The 21,248-nt window shown below is 42.6% G+C and overlaps 1 protein-coding gene across 4 annotated transcripts in view; it reads right to left on the bottom strand.

The window, feature by feature from the left end:
• Positions 1 to 7,749, bottom strand: part of TOPBP1 (DNA topoisomerase II binding protein 1) — a 42,048-nt gene extending 34,299 nt beyond the window's left edge. Inside the window, exons 1-4 of one of the 4 annotated variants that reach the window (XM_054019662.1) lie at positions 7,679 to 7,749; positions 6,002 to 6,089; positions 4,904 to 5,038; positions 4,154 to 4,297 (exon numbers count right to left, since the gene is read on the bottom strand). In XM_054019662.1, coding sequence (XP_053875637.1) covers positions 4,154 to 4,297; positions 4,904 to 5,038; positions 6,002 to 6,082 — 360 coding nt within the window. In that variant the 5' untranslated portion in view covers positions 6,083 to 6,089; positions 7,679 to 7,749. Of the gene's footprint in view, positions 1 to 4,153; positions 4,298 to 4,903; positions 5,039 to 6,001; positions 6,090 to 7,364; positions 7,652 to 7,678 lie in introns of those variants that run through there. The other 3 variants (XM_054019664.1, XM_054019661.1, XM_054019663.1) reach the window with 3 other exon arrangements.
• Positions 7,750 to 21,248: the final 13,499 nt, after the last annotated feature.

Here is a 21,248-nt window from a genome sequence, read left to right as displayed (position 1 = left end):
AGTAAATTTATAAATAGCTTATAAGGGATTAACAAATGAGTAATAGATGCCATAAGCATGATATATACATGAGTACCATGTGTTATACATCGCTATAAGTTAGGGCTGCCAACCGATTAAAAAATTAATCGCAATTAATCGCACTGTTAAACTATAATAAAATACCATTTATTTAAATACTGTATTTTCTGGCGTATAAGACTACTTTTTAACCCAGGAAAATCTTCTCAAAAGCCGGGGGTCGTCTTATACGCCGGGGGTCGTCTTATAGGGCGGGTGCTGAAACTTCTGAGCTGGACTGGAGAATCTGCGGTCGCCGCATATGGTGGGGGGAGCTCAAAAACGGCCGCGGCCGCATCCCCGCCCGATGACAAGGTGAGGGGGCGCCTCACCGGGAAGGTGTAAGTGAAGGGCGGAGCAAGCTGCAGGCGTCCGGGACGCCCGGGGTATGGAAAAAAGAGATTGAGCGGCGCTGTGCCCAGAAAAACACGCCTCTTTCACCCGTCTGGCCCGCCCTTGTATCCTATTACCGTACCTCCTTCTCTGCCTCTCAGATCTCGCTCCTGAGGACTGCAGTGAAGCGGCGCAGGCGCGCATGTGCGAGATCTGAGAGGCAGAGAAGGAGGTAATAGGATACAGGGGCGGGCCAGACAGGTGAAAGAGGCGTGTTTGCGCTACCGCTCTGATAGTCTTGGAGACAGGGAGGGCTGGGCAGGCAGGGAGAGCTGACCAATCCAAGCAGGCTTTGTATACAACAACCAGCCAATCGCCGGTAAGGTACATCGCTTGCCGTGATTGGCTGGTTGTTGTATACTGGGTACCACATACAGTACAGCACCAGTATCTGTACCTGTTCATACAGTATAGCACCAGTACATACAGTACAGTATACAAATGTCCAACAGTCAAAACCCCATCATGGCTCCACCAGCAAGAAGAAAGAAATATGAAGCCAGTTTCAAACTTAAAGTTGTAAACTTTGCCATGGAACATAATAACTGCGCTGCTGCAAGACAATATGGAGTAACAGAAAAGATGGTTCGGGACTGGAAAGCAAATGAAAAAGCATTAAAGAGTATGCCAAGGGGTAAGTGTGCATTAAGAAGAGGCACTCCACATTGGCCAGAACTCGAAAAACATGTAGCAGACATGGTGAATGAGCATCGCCAAAACGGTTATGTAGTGACACGAAATAAAATACATTTGTTTGCACTTCAGTGGGCCAAATCTAACCCAGATCACAGCAACAGATTTAAGGCCACTGTATCCTGGTGTACTAGATTCATGGGAAGGCATAATATGGTACTGAGGCAAAAGATGAAAATTGCCCCAAAATTACCTGCAGATCTTGATAGCAAAGTAAATAGTTTCCATCGATACGTAATACAACAGCGCACTAAACATGGCTATGCGTTAAGTAGTATTGGAAATATGGATGAAACTCCAATGAATTTTGATATGGTTGGAAATAAAACTGTCCATCAAAAAGGTGAAAAAACAATTTTAATTAAAACAACAGGACATGAGAAGTCCAGTTTTACAGTGGTACTAGGATGCACAGCTGATGGCGCCAAACTGAGACCAATGATTATTTTTAAAAGAAAAACAATGCCGAAATTCAAGTTCCCTGTTGGTTGTTTTGTACATGTGAATGAAAAAGGCTGGATGGATGAAGAAGGGGTAAAGCTATGGCTTGATAATGTATGGAGCAGGCGACCAGGTGGACTTATTCAAAAATGTAGTCTACTGGTGTGGGATATGTTCAGGGCTCATTTAACTCCCAGCACCAAGCAAATGCTTGCAAGACTAAACACAGATGCGGCAGTTATTCCTGCAGGATTGACATCGTTGGTACAGCCACTGGATGTGTGCCTAAACAAGCCATTTAAAGATCGCATTCAAGAACAGTGGAATGAATGGATGGTTAGCGGCGAAAAGTCATTCACAAAAGGAGGAAACATGCGTGCTCCACAGTTGGATGTTTTGTGCAAGTTTGTCATAAAAGCCTGGAATGATATTGATGCAGAAACAGTAATCAAGTCTTTCAAGAAGTGTGGCATATCAAATTCATTAGATGGTATGGAGGACGACTACTTGTGGCAAGATGAAGAGGAAGCCGAAGCTGAGACCACACCATCTGATACGGAATTCGATCCATACGATGACTGCCTTACAAATGTATCACAAGATGTCATTGATGTACTTATGATATCAGATGACGAACAGGAGGATTTTGAAGGCTTTTAAAGGGAAACTGTCACGCCAGCAAAACCTGTAAAAATACCGTAGCTTGCAGTTATGATGGGCGTTGCTAACTCGCCAGGGACTTGCTCGGCACTTGCTCTCTCTCTCTCTCTTGTTTGTTATCTTCCTCCTATCATCATCAGTTCCAGTTTGGTTGACAGCTTAGAAAACAAACAGCATGGCAGCTCCCATGGGTTTATTGTCTTATCCTTCCTTTCAGCTTTAGAGTGAATTAGGAAAAGTTTAATCCACTTGCACGGTTTTATGTTTACATGTTTGATGACAAACAGCCTTATGTTTATAAGTGACAGTTTTCCTGCTAAGTACCTGCATGTCATAAGCATCTGAATTAAAATTACCATATTGAAATCAAATCTGATGTTTTTTTTTATTTTTTTTTTTGGTGTGCGTTGGAAGAGGGGTAGTCTTATATGGCGAGTATATCCCAAACTCTATATTTTAACTGGAAAAGTTGGGGGTCGTCTTATACGCCCAGTCGTCTTATACGCCGGAAAATACGGTATTTTTGGATGTTTTCTACATTTTCAAATATATTGATTTCAATTACAACACAGAATACAAAGTGTACAGTGCTCACTTTATATTCATTTTTTATTACAAATATTTGCACTGTAAAAAACAAAAGAAATGGTATTTTTCAATTCACTTAATACAATAATAATGCATTAATTAAATGTGTGACTGAATTCCTCAGGGGAGAATTGTATGTATCCTGTTCTGGTTTATCCGCATTTTGCCATATATTTTATGTTATAGCAGTCTCATTTTACATTGTTTTGTTTTTGAGTGCAGTTATGTAACAAAAAAAAAAATCTATATTTGTAGGTTACACTTTCATGATAAAGAGATTACACTACAATACTTGTATGAGATGAATTGAAAAATACTATTTCTTTTGTTTATCATATTTACAGTGCAAATATTTGTAATAAAAATAATAATATAAAGTGAGCACTGTACACTTTGTATTCTGTGTTGTAATAGAAATCAATATATTTGAAAATGTAGAAAACATCCAAAAATATTAAATAAATTTCAATTGGTATTCTATTGTTCAACAGTGCGATTAATCACTATTAATTTTTTGAGTTAATCACGTGAGTTAACTGCAATTAATTGACAGCTCTACTATAAGCACATCAGTAGACGTTATTATAGATGATTATAAGACACTTATTAACCTGGACTCTAATTGATTAACTAGCTATTCAAACATCTATTCATAATTTATTAAGCCTTTATAAATGGAACCTTAATATAAAGTGTGATCAAAATGTTCAATATTTAACAGAAATTCAGAGTAGCCTAAGTATTAAATCTTTAATTATTTTATAGTTTGAGATAAACAGTAACACATTACATAGTCTGTGACATCTTAGCCGTAGACAACTAGCCGGACAATCCGTCTAGATCTCAAGTCAGTTCATGAGTGCTATAAATTATTCAATAGTTTTTATGCTCCCCCAAAACAACCAATGAAATATTTTTTTTCTACATACAACTTGTATATCACAGATCTGAGGTTTCTGCTGATCTCATTCTTTAAACACAGTACAGTAGTCAATTGAGAAAAAGTTAAATGCATCCAAACACCCAAAGTAAAACTGCAGATGTTTTCTTAGTCTAAAAGATTAGAATGGGAACTTTAACTCATTCAAAGGGACAAAAATTATTCAGATGGAAACAATAAAAGTGTCACATCATCATTTAAAAAATAACTCTTTCTATATATATTTGAATTCTATTCCTGATTTAAAAGTTTTCAGTAAGTGCAAAATGCATTTACAAAGAATTAACCAATAAATCTTATTAATGCTGTATCTGGAAGTAAACTTCACAAAAATCTAGCTGAACAATTATTCTTTCATTATATATTGTAATGTATTACCCTAGTTTCTTTTTCAAGACTAGTACAGGATATTGTTACATCAGCCATGGCCATATTATGGACAGGGTATTCAGCTCTCGGGACACATCGCTGGTGCTGTATACAAAATATGACTACCTGTGGTCCAACGATTCTACAGCCAAGCTGCAACAAAGATCAAAGAGGATTAATATGAAAGGAAGGGTGACACTTTTCTCACAAAGAAGTGATCTTGTAAAAAAAAAAAAAAACGTATCTTGGGGATCATCCTATATCCCACTCCAGTAACACAAAGCGGTTGAAACTGACCAACCGATTGGCTGGGGACTGCTCAAACATAGGGAAATCCTCATGTGGAATAGAGCTGGCCCCAGCATAGGTAACAGAGGCAATGTTTGGAGCGACACTGAGCTCTGGCTATCCTATCCTTTGCTACTGCAACATCTCAGAGATCACTGCAACCATACCGTTTTCCCAGGCTGCTCTATGACTGGGAGAAACAAAAAAGGTGGCCACAGGTCCTGCAGAAGCAGAGGCAATTGAGATTGAAGGATTGAATCCCTTGTCTTGTCTTCCCTTTTACGCTATTCCTACCCTTTGCAATTTTCCCACTGAAACTCTGTTTAACAGCAGACTGTACTTACACATATTCACTGTGTACATTACAAGCCAGTATACAGAATTCAGAAAGAGAAAATGTGTAGGATCATGCGTATGAGCATTCCTTAAAAAGGAATAGGACACTTGAAAGTGATCTAGTGGGTAGCAAACCTTTTTGAGGTGACTAAAAACAATGCCACTAAAAGGGTCACAGATGTAAAGCGATTTGTCATTCTCTTTTATATTGAGTGCTGGCACTTCTTCAAGGATCTGGAGATATTCTTCTGACTGAAATTCTTTTATGGACTGCAAGAAAACATGAAACAACAATATACTTAAATTCCTTTTCCTCTGTTAGACAATTCTTTTAAATAAATCCTATGGCAACAGCAAAAGCATAACCAGTTGAAATTACTCATAGCAAAATTAATATATAAGAATTGATTTGTAGTGAAGTTGAACAAAAATATCAAATTATTTCAATCCACTGAAATGTACAGTGTACAAATTTTCACCTATTGGACCTGATCTGTGCTGAGAGCCTTCTAACTCCCACTGATTTCCCAAGGCAGAAATGATTTGACACCCTCCTCAATGAAGCTATAGTAGCGTGGATGAGGGACCTGAACCCTCAGGATTGCAGCTCACTTTGTTCTGGAACCTGCTGAATGCCCTCTACAATCACTGTATGATCGGGATGATCATTCAAATGCTAGTTACCAAGGCACAGCATACCCCTTCGATAAGTTAATTCAAACCCTGTGGGACAATTTGCTCCTTAGGGAGGTCAAGGTTTTTAACTAGGTTATTCAATCTATCTTCAATTATTTCAAAAAACAGCTAACAGTAGTAAGCGCTATGCCAGGCTGGATTGGGCCAAAAGTTTTGAGTGCTTCAGCATCTTTCCAGAGGCACACAGCACCTTATAGGATTGGTGCCACAGGGAAATCAGTTTCACAAAACAATGATTTCACTATATGAATTCTCTACTGTATTAAGAAGTGAAACTAACCCACTACAATTAGTAAAAATAGAACATAAATATATATATAGTAAAAACATATAACAAAGAAAATGTTGATTCTTGCTGTAGAAAAAAAGTTAAACAAGGCATCTGTATTATCTAACATTAAATGCCTTCATCTTACAGAAACAATACATTTTATTTACAGATATATGCATTAAGGTGCTACAAATAACCATGAAAATAATTAGATGGAAAACTAAATTCAGGAAAAATCAGCTGATAGTGGTACCAAAAGTGCTTACCTCAAGAGCTTTAAAAAAATATTCAGAGTTTCCAGAAGACTTTACAAATTTAACAAAAAATGGCTCCTTGTCACTTTTCATCCTTTAACTAATGGATGAAACAAAAATAAGTTTTGATGTTAAGTACTAGTTTTCAGAATAACTATGTTATGTATTCAAGACCTGCATTAATGAGATGTACCTAACTTATTTTTCCACATAAATTATTGCTTTTTCTGTATTTCTAGAACAAATGTATCCAAACTTTATGAACAATTCATGCCCTGGAAATGTCAGTGCTTCTAATTTGCTCATATACTGCCCCAATAACTGTAGTATGTACAGCAGAGATGGGCAAACTATGGCCCGTGGGACCATCTTGCTTGGCTCTTGAGCTCCCAGCTGGGGAGGCTAGCCCAACTTCCCCACAGCCTTAGCTTGCTGTGCTGCCAGCGCTCTGGGCAGCGCAGCTGCCAGACATGCTGCTCTGAGCGGCATGGTAAGGGGGCGGGGAGTGGGTTGGATAAGGGGCAGAGGGTCACGGGGGGGCAGTCAGGGGCCAGGGAGTGGTTGGATGGGGTGGAGGTTCGGGGGGGGGGCAGTCAGGGGATGGGAAACAGGGGCGGTTGGATAGGCATGGGAGTCCTGGGGGGGGGGGGGCTGTCAGGGGGCGAGGGTGTGGATAGGGGTCAGGGCAGTCAGGGGACAGGGAGCATAGGGGGTTGGATAAGGAGTGGGGTCCTCCATACCGTTTTGGAACCCCGATGGGGCCCTCAGGCCAAAAAGTTTGCCCACCCCTGATGTAGAGGATCAAATACATCTCAGAAATCATTCTCTTTGATGCAGAAACGGAGTAGGGGTGGAGATCAGGTACCTCTTGGCTTACTTCTCTCTCCCTTTACTGCCTGGAGAGTTCGCTGGGGCTACCAGGAATTATACTGGGTAGGCCCCTAAGCACAACATCCTCCACATCAGCTCTGCTGAGCTCAGGGCAGAGAGATAACACAAACCTGGGCTGCGTTATCTTTCCATGGATCTCCTTTACCAGGGGAGCCCCTTATCAGTACATCACCACAGGGCTTTCCCACAGGACTCTGTAATCGGGTCCTAGTGCTGAACTTCTCACAGAAGCTTCGTTCAACACAATACAGCCTAAATTAAACATCGATTACACGCCTCCCTAGGGAACCCCCGGCTGCACAAGCGAAGCAAGTAACACCACGCAGCGTTCCTCAGCTGGGGCTGAAACGCGCCCTAACGCTGCTTTCCGAGCGGGCTCTCTCCGAGGCACAGCTCCCCCGGCTGCTGCAGCTCTCTGGACGCTCGGGGAGGAGGAGGGGGGGGGCAACTGCAGCAGAGCGGGAGCCGGCTCCCGGCGGGGTACCTGGGAAGTGGGCGGGGCCCCTCCCCGCGCGACACCTTCCCGAAAACTCCGCGCGGGGAGGGGCGGCGGTTCACTCGCGTGCACAACGATCACACGCGCTGCGGCACGTCACGCGCGTCGCGATTCTCGCAGATCTGTCACCTCAGACCCCTCCTGCCGGGCGAGGAAAGGGCCGAGCCGACTGGGTTCGCCTCCAGCCCAGAAGAGTCGGGGCCCCTGGTGAGCGGGAAGGTCATTCCGGGGCGAGAGGAAGCGCTGGGGGGGCTCGGGGAGGAGGGAAACTGACGTTATGGATGATGCGGCCTCTCACCCACCAGAATGAGCTCACTCCCGCAGGTCCTGCCTGTCCGGCCGGTAACCCAAGGCGGGCGGGAAAATAGCTAGAGCCACACTGCGCATGCACGCCAGAAGCTGCTAAGAGGCGCAGGCGCACGCTCATCCCTATCACATGACCAACTCTCGCAAGACTGGAGCAACACGTAAAGCGCAAGCCGCTGTGCCTTTAGCTTCCTCATATAGAGCCCGAGCGCGCGCTTCTCGACTTCGGCCCGCACGAGTGGGTCTCTGCCGCTGGCTGCCCGGTCTTCTCCCAGCGCTTGCGTCACTAGCTTCTGCCCGCGCTTTCCCGCGTGACTGAGCCGCCGGCGGCGCGGCGCCCCTGGATGTCTTCCTGCCTCGGCTCCAGCGCGCCCCGCTGTGGGGGGCGCAAGTCATGGCGCGTGGCTGTAACGGCCGCTGGGGAGCGGCCTCCTGGGGTTCGGGGTGTCAGCGCCTGGCTGCCTCCAGCCCCCCCCAACAACGGCCGCACCCACTCAAGCCAGCCCGCTGGCGCCCTGTCACAAGAAGGGCAGCAGAAATTGCATCCCTCCAATTTTGCTACCAGTAGCTGCATGCAAACATGGTCTTTTTCCTGCCCGTCAGAACTTGCTCCCACCTGGTCGGGGTAGCGAATTCGGAGGGCTGGGGGCTGCTTTAATAGCCTGCAGAATTTGCTGCTTCTGGCTAGTTTGCAGTTGATTCATTTGATTTTTGAGCTGCGCGGTTTCAGTTTGTGTGCGAGTAAGTGTAAAGGGAGGTGAGACTTGGGGGTATGGAGGACAGACATGAGCCCAACTTGATACCATGGGGCCCATTTCATTTGCCTCCTTGCTAATTTGCAATTGATGTATTTGATTATTGAGGTGTGCTGTCTAATTTTGTGTGAGAGTACATGTAAAGTGAGGTGAGGCTTGGGTTAGGGTTATTATATTCATATAGACATCAGTCTAGCGTAATCCTAGCTTGGGCTCCATACAAGGAGTATCTAAAGCAATATTTTTTTTATGGTCAAATTAAATGTTAAGAGCTTTCTGCCAGTATAGGGTAGGTGAATAAATATTTGGCTGGGCTGGTAAATTTTCATGCCAATATTATTTACATATATATTAACTTAAAGGAATGTCAAATACACAGTATATGAGATACACCTATTGTAGGTATCTATCGCTCAGACTCTGTACAGAAGAACTTAAAAAAAAGACCCCACAACATTCTGCAATTTCACACACCCTGCCTTTAGTAGGGTTAAATCTGGAAGTATATCAGGTGTCTTTTTACAAGGCTGAATTTTTTGCTGAAAAGAGAATGATAAAGAAAACCTGAATCTGGAAATCACCATCATTGCCACCAAGACTTCAGATTCACAAAGTAATTGTATTTTAAAACACAATGAAGCAAAAAGGTCAGTGCAGTAAGTGAATGCAGTTGGCTATAAAGCCAACGTGTTGGTACATAATGAAGTTCTACTTTCCATCCTCTCACCCCAATACTTTGTCCATATGCTTTACTACTACATAAAAATACATTTAAAAGAACATTAAGATACAAAGTCAATCACTCAAAAGTAGGGACGTGCCAGAATTAAGGTTGCGTCTGCAACCTTAATCTGGCACCCTTGTCAGCATATGCATTTTGATATAGTCTTTAAATAAACAATCACATACTATTTTTTCCACAGGACCCCGCCTCAGTGCTCTGGGGATGAACCAGAATTGTCTCATGAATGACATATCATTCACTGAATAAGGCAGGGGTCCTTAATTCTGGCATTTCATAGCTTTAGAATGCTTGACTTGACAAACTTCACATTTGTTTAACGTTTTTCTCAATGTGATTTCCTAAACAAATTGAAAAAATTAATTCCATCATGTTAAACCACATTGATCCCCAGTTCATCAACAGGGTTCTTATCTTCATTTCTGCAGCATAGACCTCAGCTATGCAGTTTAGATTAACCAGTAGCAGTAGTAGGCTGTTCTCCTCTATAAAGTGAACTAGAATGGGACGAGACCTACACTTTGTCATTGGGTTTCACCAGTAGTTGCTGATAACAGATAAATGGAGAGATGAAGGACTCCTGGATTCAGGCTCTATAGGGGAGTGTTCTCTAGCGGTTATAAACCATTCTGCCCCTAGGCTCTGTAACCCCTTCCCCTTCTGCTCATATCCAAGTCCCTTGGTTCTCTTCCCCGCCCCCCCGCTATAGTGCCCCACCAAACCTCCTGTGCTCCAATCCACCAGCTTCTGTCCCTTCTCTGCCGCTCCCACATCCTCAGCTTCTAAAACGCCCTATTCTCTACCTATTTCTCACCCCTCTCCATTCCAGTGTGCCTTCTTCTTTGTCCCCACTGCCAGGGCACCAGGAAGGGGAGCAGAGAGCAAAGAAAAGGCAATCTACCTGTTCTCAGTTCCAGTACCTGCCAGATGAGAGGAGCCAGTGTTTTCCCCAGGAATTGAAATTAGAGGGGGTGTTCGAATTTATGGGGGGGAGGGGGACACAGGTGAGACCGTGAGGGTGAAGGTGGGCTGTATGGCATCGTAGTAAAAACTGAAAAATGTTTCGTGACCATTTTATTAGATTTTACTCTATTTTTAAATCATCACACAAACTAAAGTTGGCTACTCAAGTCTTCTATGAAGCACTACATGTACATCCTTCTTGGTTTCTGGTTATAATTGTGCACAACTCTGTTAATGAACTTCTTGAATGCAATGCGTTCATCTTTGGTGGCTTCTAGTGTGTCCAGTACTTCCATTCCTTCAATTGATATGCTCATTAGTTCATTTACATGATCAAGCAGAAGGCAACTTCTATCAGAACACAAAATTCTATTCAATGATGAAAAAGAACGCTCAACTGTAGTTGTTGTGACTGGGAGTAGCAAGAGATGAATTCCTGCTTCTTTATCCCAGGAAACATAGCATAAAGATCGGGTCGAGCCACTAGTGATGATAAAAAGAAGTTGAAGTCAAATCTTTATTCATTCGTCGTATGATATTCCACTGTGTTCAAATTCTCTATTCTGTCCTTAGCATATGGCAGCCCCATTGCTGGTAGTGCCCCACTCCACTCAACTGTCGATGTTTTATAGGACAGGGATCTGTAAAAACTACGTAGAGGTTGAGTAGAATCTAGAAGTCGCTGTTGTAGATTTTTAAGAATTAAGTCTGTGTACTTTTTCAGTTGTCTTAAACACTTCTTGTCCTCTTCACTTAAGGATTCAATATAAATTCCTTCATTAATCAACTTCTGGACTGAAGTCTTTGCTTCTTCCAGTACCTTTTCAATGGATAGCTCTCTGATCCAAATGTAGCTTCTATTGCTGCACAAAGATCTGCTGCTGTTGTAGCAGATGTCTGAATGGCATTGTTTAATGACCCAAGTTATTTCAACAGTAGACTTACAACAGAGAGAATGGCAATGGTCTTCTCTGAATGTAGTAGCAAAAGTAATCCACCAGCCTCACTACTTAGATCCATCCCATCTTGGTAGATAACAGCTAGAGTAATTTTAAGACAATAGCCAAGAGGCTTATGAGAAAGCCAGAGGGTTTTCCCAGGTTGGACTAATTTGAACTTCAGCCCCATTGTATCTTCTATATTTTCCAAGATATTCAGTCTTTTTGGATTCTTGCTGAAAAAAAGAGTATAATGAAGACATTACATTTATAGCTTTTTTTTTTTATGTCTTTTGAAGAGTCTGCAGTTTGTACTAGAGCTAGTTGGAGTAGATGGCCTCTGTAGTGTGTATAGGAGAGATTAGGGTTACACTTTTCTCTGAGCAAAGCTTGTACTCCACCATGTCTTCCAGAGAAGTTTGCAGCTCCATCAAATGTACAAGCAGCCATCTGTTTGGGGTCCAATCAGAGGTGAAAGTAAGCAAGGACCAGTACGCCGTGCTGGACTGGACCGGCTTCCATGGCGGAGATTTAAAGGGCCCAGGGCTCCTGCTGCTGCGGGGAGCCCCAGGCCCTTTAAATCCCCGCTGGAGTTCCAGCAGCCTGGCTCGGGCAGGGATTTAAAGGGCTTGGTGCTCCGGCCTCTGTAGCTGGTAGCTACGGGGTGATTTAAGGCCCATGGGGCTCCCAGCCACAGCTCGAGCCCCAGGGCCTTTAAATCTTGAAAGGCCCCACCTCTTCCAGTTAAGGCCAGACCCCCCGCTCAGGACTCCGGTGTACCGGTAAGTCCTTTAAGTTACTTTCACCCCGGGTCCAATTGACAAGCGTTTGACTCTTCTAAGATGTGGGTTGTCACAGATGCAGGCGGTGTGTCTTCTATAATTTGAACATCTAGAAATGCATCTACTGGTCTACCCTTGACATCAAGGTAACGTACACAATGACATTATACTTGATGCCTATTTGCATCCGTGCATTCATCAGCCATGTATGCAAATTTTTTGAATGTGGTGAGAGAGTTCTTCACTTTTTCAACTGTTTAGTCTTTCACTGTTGCACCCAGTCAGTTGAGTTTCTTTCAGAAAGGTAGTGAGAATTTGCTGGTCTTGTTCGGAAGCAGTGTTCAACTTCAGGATGAAAAAATGACAATGCACTTAACGTTGGCTTCCAGTTTGTAGTGTGTGGTATCTCTTGCTTAAATAGAAAGTATGATGCCACAGCCAGGTTTGTTTGCATGAACTGTGTTGTCACCAGCATTCTTAACAGCCTTATTAACACTCACCAGTGTTGTCCTTCGTCAGTGGAGGTTTAGAGGTGCTTTCTCATGAGTTCACCTCCCAGGTGGGGGGCAAGAAGGCACCTTGCTCATTCTTCCAGCTGCTCACTGTTCGCTCTGGCCATTCTTGTTCATTGTGCCACCGTTCACTCCCTTGCTCTGTTGACAATGGCCCTGTGCTGTCACATTCTGCTGCCACTCTGACCTCTGCGAGTTGGTCTGTTGAGGTTCCACCCAGCTCTCAGTGATTTCAGCTGAGCTCTCAGTGGGGGAACCTTGCTGCTAGTGCAGACTGGGCCGTCTCTTCCACAGAAACACTGTCCCACAGCAGGTCTAAGCACTTAGACCTGATTATCAGTGATTTCAGCTGTAGTATCAGGGGGTAGCCATGTTAGTCTGTATCTACAAAAACAACAAGGAGTCTGGTGGCACCTTAAAGACTAACAGATTTGGCTTATGCCCAAATAAATCTGTTAGTCTTCAAGGTGCTACCAGACTCCTTGTTGTTTCAGCTGTAGTGGTCGCTTAACAAAACAAAAGACTATCTATGGAGCCTAATCAGCTCTGTCTTTAAACAGTGGAGAGGGGCAGGTCAAATAATACTTTAGACTCAGGCAGACTATCAAGCAAAACAGCTGTCCCCACCCTCTCCCTTGATGCCCTCAATCAGCACAGGCTAAGTACAGTTCTACTGCCCTTTACTAATACAATAAGAATAACAGCATTTCATTACCCCCTGCATTCAAGTGATTTGTAACCCAACCCCAGCCAAACTCTGTCCCTTGGGCAACACAGCTCTCTCTGTTTGCTAGATACCTAGGTAGATTAGGTGTGAATGTAAATACAATCTGGTCCTGAAGCCTTTGCCCCCAGCTCATCACTAATTGTAAAGGAGAGCTCATTTAGACTTTGCTTACAAATCATAATTTGACATTATTAGGTTGGCCAAAATCACCAAAACAAATGCACTGACATTGTCATAAAAAAAACAGCTGTATAAGGAAGCTAGTCTGTTTGTACTTTTCAAATCTATTATACTTTTTCAGATACATATATTTTATCATACACTTTAAAAGCATAAAAAGTGTGTATTAATGTTTCTGTTTCAATTGAAATTTCCAAGCAATCACTAAATTGGCAACACTGCATATAACTAGTTCACAAAACGGGGGGGGGGGGGGGAGAAATTTTTTGGGGGGGATACCCGGGAAATCCCTGAGAGGAGCAATTGCAGGGAAAGTCATGCTCATCCCCTGCAGTCCTAAACTGGAGTATGCTTAGTGCAGAAGGAATCTTCAGATAATTTAGCTGCGAACCTGAAACAAGACTCTGAGCATGTGTGAACTGAGATTTTTTTTTCAAAGGCTTATAACTTGACCAAATTTAGAAAGACTTTCACAGGGACGGCAAGAGATGTGTCCTGAAGACTAGAGTGATCTCTCTGCCAAATTTCATCCCCTGCTGAAAAACATGGAGGTGCTAGAGCTTCTCAATGAAATAGGTGTAATCATTTTTTTGACAATGGATTTCTGCCTAATCTTGTACTTGGAAAAAGATATACCTTTTCAGCTGAAGATTTTTAAAGAAAAAAATCTGTAGGCAGACAACCTGCATGGAAAATTTCAGCTTAAATTGTTAACGTTTGGCAGAGTTATAAGCATCTGAATAGAGTTTTATAATGGGAACCGGTGGGCAACCGTAACTATCGATGACATTACCAGCACCACCTATCAGAACTATTTATTCATTTCATGATTTCTCTATTTTCTTTTTATCCTCAATTAAATTACATTATTCATATTTTATTTGCAATACATAGTATGAATAAATGGAATATTGTGTTGATGTGATCCTTCCATCTTTTATCAAGTTATACAACCTAGGTCATAAAGAAGCTGAACAGACCTGATTTGTTAAAACATTCCTTTACTGTGACTTGAATAAAGATCAATTGCAAGCCTTTATCGGGTGCATATGACACACACATGACAAGCATATTTCCTGGGCCAGAAATGTGAATAGAAAATCATGATTCACACATTATGAATTAGAAAACCTCTTAAAGTATTCTTCTGAGGTCATTTACCTAAGGGTGGAGTACAGATACGTTTTAGGTTACACGATTGCCAGAGAAATTTCTGTCTAAGGTTCAGATCCTCAAATCCAAACAAAATAGGTTTTTGCTACCACTATGCTATGGCAAACAGTCAAACGGAAACAAACATTTTTCTTGTTGAGACATGGATGACCTGGCTTGTTTCAGCAAGATTCTCTACTTGAAATTTGCCTAGAAAAGAGAAGTTGGACAGTTTCTTCTATTCTGTAACTATAGTGTCAGCTTAGCAAGCCGTGTATTGAATAGTCATAGATGCCCAGTTTACAAATAGAGATTGTCCTTTTCATCAAGCTACACTATGTTTTCACTTGCAGCGCCCTAGGTATCATGGGGAAAGGGAGAAATTAAGTATTGATGGACTGAGGATTTGGACTACTAAATCAATATCAAAGCACCGTCACATAATTATTCCACGTGGAGCAAGAGTACATTCTTGAGGAGGAGAGAACTGTGCATCTGCTTATTCTCCACCTGCACATAGATCCTTGCTCAGCTCACAATTCTGAAATGTTTACTCATGCTGAGAATTATTTATTCATGTGAGTAGTCTTGCTGAACCTTTTCAGTCATTAGGAGCCTGTTTTTCAGAGTTTTTGTACCTCCACCACTCTCTTTGCTCAGCATCTCTAAAAAACAGAACTATAGCACTAGAAATATTACCTTATAGGACAGAAATGCAATGAAAATCATAGCTTACAGGCCAAACACTTAAGAACCATATTGATATTTTGCATTGTCAGTGTCTGCTGGACTCTTAAGTTTGATTTTACCAACCATGTTGTTTAAGGACAAAAGACTATTTCCACCATTCACCAATAATGGTCTCAAATGGTTGCAAGGACAAGTCTTACCATGATGAAAGACTTCCAGATCAACCCACGCACCCTAAGTTCACAATAAAACTGGAGGAGGGAGTGCAGGGAGATAAATTCTTAAATCGCGTATCCTGGGAGTCAACATTTCTTTAAAAATTTCACTTTCATGAACCGAACTGTCAAGCTGTTAGCACAAATCTTATCTGATTATCAAAAACTAAACTTTTAAGCAAAGGAACTTGAGTTAAAGCAGAGGAACAGAGAGAAGATCTGTGCATATGTATAAGGCCATCAGCGCTGTTATAATGGATTTTAGCCCCATTCTTTGAATTTCTTCAGGACTTTGAGGATAGTATCATCTAATAAGTGGTTTGGCCTTGTAAGAAAATATGCCAATGCCCTTTCTTCAGCTATCTTAAAAAAAAAAAATTCTTTGTTGAACTCCCAGATTGTGAACCTGCTCCGCAGGCTGGCGTGAGAATGGAGGACACTGTTACAAGCTGGCAGTTTTTGCCTAAAATGCTTCACCCTGTCAGAAGATGATCCTGCTGGAAAAGAGTTAAGCGAGCTCAGTTTCCTCACTGAGGCAAGTGACTTATTACTGAAGTAAATGTAAGGAACGGGAGAGTGGCTATCAGAAAGAGGATCTTTTCTTGTGTTGAGCATTCCTGATGTAGGCACTCCAGGAATAGCCAAGCCTCAGGAGAAGTCTTGAGCTGAATTTTATTAACAGAGTCAGCCAAGTCAGAGAAAAGGGGTAAGCTTTTGATACTAGGCATTGTAAGAATTTTGTTTTATAGTAGGTTGAGAAAGGCACCTGCTCACAGATGCCCACTGCTAGATGTATCTGTTACATATTGCACACACCCTATTTCTTTAATTAGAAGAAAACTGCTGCATTGGTTTTATGAATGAGCTTGAAAACATTCCAGAGGATCACAAACAATGAAAACTTAATTAACACACAACTAAGATTGAAAGCATGTTAGAATGGAGCCCAATTAACAACCTAAGCCAATTATACTGTCTTTACAAAAATGCCACTTTTTTAATGCAGGGTGAATTACAATGTGTAGATCTGCAGATCTGTAGAGAAGTTCTTTAACTTTCATTCATCTCTCTGAATGGGTGGAATGGCAATATTATTGATGGATACTAGTGAGAGAAATTCATGTAATTTTTAAAACTTTCATATAAATAGTGAAAGTATAGATAAATCCTTCTATTTCTTTAAGCAGTTAAGATATATGATTTCCAACTGTATAATACCAAACAAAAAACAAGTACCAGCAGGCAAAATCATGATGGCTCCCTTAGCATCGAGTAAAATTGCCTATTAAATATTCAATCATTATATGTGGGTTTCACATATAGACCACAATATTAAGTTACTTATGAAAAAACAGTTAATGTTTACCAGGAATATTTTACACACACCAACTGTTTTTGGAATAAGAAATAGATACTTTCAAAATATGAACAGAATTACAATTTTTTCCTAATATTTAGTAATATTTAGTAACCTTCAGCTAATGTAATTCCACTTCAAATCCTGGAAAACAGTCTAGAGACAAATATTAGCCTAGCATAGGATAGCAAAGAGGAGGAACAAAATTACTTTTCAAGGCGAAACTGTAATTTAATTAGTGTTACCTAGTACACCCACACAACAGTCACCTTCAGTGCAATGAGGAAAAAACTGTTAAACTTCACAAATGTCTTTGGCTGCCACTGCAAAGCACAGAATTTGGAGCCCCAGCAAAAAGGGGGCAGGAAGGTAAAATTGTCTTCAAGTCACTTTAGTGCCACCCTAGTTCTAGGACAGCAAAGAAACTTACAAGACCTTTATATGACTGTCCATAGGCTGCTCTGTAGCCCATAATAACCCAAGGGGAAGAAGCATGATGGAGGCCCAGGGCCGGGTGGACCAGTGTGCGTCTGATGGCTGCTGGTTTGTAAACAGTGCCCTTGTACTGGGCTGGGTGGAGCAGCTGTCCCTGCCATGCCATGCCCCATGTCCCATTGCCCCCGGCCAGCCCCTCACTCTGAGGACTCTGCCCCCCACCCCATGTCCCCATTGCTCCCATGGGGCCCACAAATATGTTTAGCACTGGGCCCACAAAAGCCCTGTTTGGGGTGCAGGCTCTGGGAGGGAGTTCGGGTGCAGGAGGGGTGCAGGCTATGGGAGGGAGTTTGGGTGAGGGGTGCGGGCTCTGACCTGGGGCAGGGCATGGGGTGCAGGGATGGGAGGTGCATGTGTGGGCTCTGGGAGGGAGTTTAGAACCTAAGCATGTTGTATAAGAGAAAGGAGCTGCAGTGGCTTCGTATAGACATATAAACTGATAGAAGACTCTTTTAAATACTCAAAATGTGTGAGGCAGAGTTTGAGGAAGGGAGTGTATGTATAATATTTCACAGCATTAAGTCTCCTGGCTGTAGCAGTAAAGTAGCACCTCAGCACTTATATAAGACAGAGAGGAGCTGTGGTGTCTAAGCATTGACAGTCTAGGAATTGGGATGCCTGTTCCTTTAAGAACACAGCCCCAGGAACCCACTGTCTGGTCTGGCACTGACATGTGAGGCAGAGGTTTTCAGGATGGGCATGAGGGTTTCTGGCAGGGGAGTGAGGAGGTGAGTGGCAGGTGGGGGGAGGCGAGCGGTGGGGACTGAGGAGGGACGCAGCAAGCCAGCGGCAGACCAGGGGGCAAGGAGGGGTGTGGTGGTGGGGCCAAGTGGGGAGGGGGCGGGACCTGGGGCAGAGCGTGGGAGGAGTGGGGGTGGACTTTGAGCGGGGCTGACAGCACCCCAATGTGTCACGATATTTTACTGTTGTGATCTGGTCACCCTATATGATCATTTTTCCATAGTGGCGATAGTGCAACGTCGACAATTTCAGGGTTTTTTTTGAGTTCGTACCGTGCACGGTAGTGTTTCCTCAAGAGCTCTTTATTTGATATTTTATTTTGCTACCCCCAAACAGAATGCCAAAACGAAAGTGTAAATTCACTGCAGAACTAAAGATGAAATTCCCTGGCTTTCAAAGTGGTAGAGAAGTATGGGAAGTTGAGTGCTTGGTATGTAAACCTGGTACTTACGTCTCTGTGGAGTGCTGTCCAGAGCGGTCACAATGGAGCACTCTGGGATAGCTCCCGGAGGCCAATACCGTTGAATTGCATCCACACTACCCCCAAATTCGACCCGGTGATGTCGATTTCAGTGCTAATCCCCTCATTGGGGAGGAGTACAGAAATAGATTTTAAGACCCCTTTAAGTCAACAAAATGGCTTCATCGTGTGGATGGGTGCAGGGTTAAATCGATCTAATGCTGCTAAATTCAACCTAAACTCATAGTGTAGACCAGGGCTGTGACAAATAAAGGTGCTAATGATTTACAAACTCATGTGGACTCAGACAAGCACAAAAAAGCAGTTCGAGGAGAGCGCTCATCAACAAAATTGACAGATTATTTTGTAAAACCAGGCAGCAAATCAGAGGATGCTGTTACTGCAGCAGAGGGTGCTTTTGCATTTCACACCGTTAAACATCATAATAGCTTTAAGTCAATAGATTGCACATCTGTCTTGTTGAAGAAGACATTCCCTGATTCTGAAGTAGCATGGAAATTTTCAAGTGCTAGAACCAAGACACAAGCAATTGTTATCTCTGTGCTTGCACTCATTCTGTTGATGTTATTCTGAAAACGTTTGAAGAAAATGACATAGCTTTTACTGTGAAGTTGCTACAGATGGAAGCAATCACAGTTCAGTGAAAATATTTCCAGTAATTGTTCAGTATTTCGACTAGAAGAATGGCGGTTTGCAGTCAAAATTGATTGAGGTCCAGAAAACACATGAGACTGCTGACATGATTGCTCATTACATAAAAGAAACGCTTGAAAAAAATGGTTTGTTCGAGAAGTATATTGCATTTACAGGTGACAACTGCAATACAATGTTTGGAGGACTCTGGCATGATGAAGATGGAAAGAATGTGTTTGCAAACTTAAAGAAGTTGTTGCAGAAGAGAACATTAATTGGTGTGGTTGCCCAGCACAAATTTTGAATAACTGTGTTCACCATGCAACAGAAAGAATGAACGTTGACGTTGAGAACATTATTTTTAAAATGTATCAGTACTTTCATATCTACACTGTCCGAACTGAGCTTCTGAAGGATTACTGTGAGTTTTTTGATGTTGCATACAGAAAGCTGTTTTCTCATAGCAAGACATGATGGCTGTCATTATTTCCAGGCATTACAAGGCTGATACAGATGTTTCCGGCCTTGAAGTCATTCTTTCTGTCACAGGACAAACCACCCACAACGCTTAAGACATTTTTTGAATATGAATTAAGTGAGATTTACCTCTGGCACATACACGAGGGTATTCCAAACTTACATCCAAGAAATTGAAAGGGAAACCAATTATGTCGTGGAAGAGCTGAAAAGTTTGAACTTGGTTCACACTATCCTTCTTGAAAGCTATACTCACAACTTTATGTCCCTGAAAGTTAAGGGACTACTGGCACAAAAGCGCATGGAAGGAATTGATGAAGAGTGACAAATTCTGTGCTGAAGTAGATAATATGTACAGCAGATGCTTAGAATATTTGGAGAAGTAGCTTAGACCCCTGGAAGACGTCTCTTGTTTCAGGTGGATTACCCTAAGTGAGACACCGAATTGGAGTGATGTGGAATCTTGTATCAAGTACCTGATAAGGGGGTGCAAATTGATGATGTGAAGTGTTTTGATCAGGTCAGCAACCTGAAGAAGTTTACAGAAAGTTGCAACAGTGATGAAGAGTTCAGTAATTATTTGCTAGCACACCAGAAGTGGATCAAATATTTTGAGAAATCCAAAAACATTGAGTGTCCTGCAGAACTGTTAAAGATTGCACAGTTCTTCTTTGCTATTCCTTCTCACAATGCAAATGTAGAGCAAATTTTTTCACTGACGCAAAGCCAGTGGACAAAGGAAAGGAACAACTTGAATATTGAGTCGTTGAAAGGAATTCTACTTGTACAGTACAACTTCAGACAAACTTCTTGGAAACACTTTCATGCCTTCTCAAAGAGCAATCAACCACTGCTGAGAAAATGTGATCTACAGAGAAGTATGTGTGGGCATATGAGGAAAAAGAAAACTGAAGAACTGGTGAAAGTAAAGGACTCAGTACATATAAAGAAGTACAGTAAACTTTAAATAATTAAACTTCACTTTTGAGGCCATATGACTTTTTCTTATATATACTCAATATAGACGACATATAGTGCACAGCATATATAACAGTATAATAACACATTAGTACAACGCGAGTTGGTAGATACTGGTGCAAATACTCCCCTCCCCCCATGGAGTGTCCTCCTTTTTGAATGTTCAAATATGGTAACCCTACCCACCCCCGTTTTTTCCCCTCCAGCCCCTCTTCTGCCGATACCTACAATAGCTTGATCCCCCCTGGCCAGTAAATTTCTGCCTCTGCTCAGATCCTGACCCCGCCCCCGCTGCAATTTGCCCTCTTTGCTTCTTTTTAACCCCTCTAAAGAGCAGGCAGCAAAGTATGACTAGAAGTAAGGGCAGAGTGAGGGCAGCTGCAACAGCGGATGTTACTGTTCATGCTTATTTGTTAGTCTCTAAGGTGCCACAAGTACTCCTATTCTTTTTGCTGATACAGACTAACACAGCTGCTACTCTGAAACCTGTGCATGCTTAGTTCGGGTGAGCATGCTCAGTGCACCCACAGTAGGGAATTCTGAGAGGGAGCTTTTTGTGTCATGCCTGGCTGGGTGACCCTTGGGTCTTGAGATGCCATCAGGGGGGTTGGATGCCTCACGCAGCGGGAGGCCTGTGGGATTGGCGATGCTCTTATCCCACCCCCAGTACAGCGTGGGTGGGGTCTCTCCTTAGGGACGCTGTCCCCACCCTCCTCTCTGGGCAGCTGTGTCCCTTCAGACGCCCCAT

Source organism: Malaclemys terrapin, chromosome 2, assembly GCF_027887155.1.
Source record: "Malaclemys terrapin pileata isolate rMalTer1 chromosome 2, rMalTer1.hap1, whole genome shotgun sequence".
Classification (NCBI taxonomy): Eukaryota; Metazoa; Chordata; order Testudines; family Emydidae; genus Malaclemys; species Malaclemys terrapin.
This window is presented reverse-complemented; position numbering and strand designations above follow the sequence as displayed.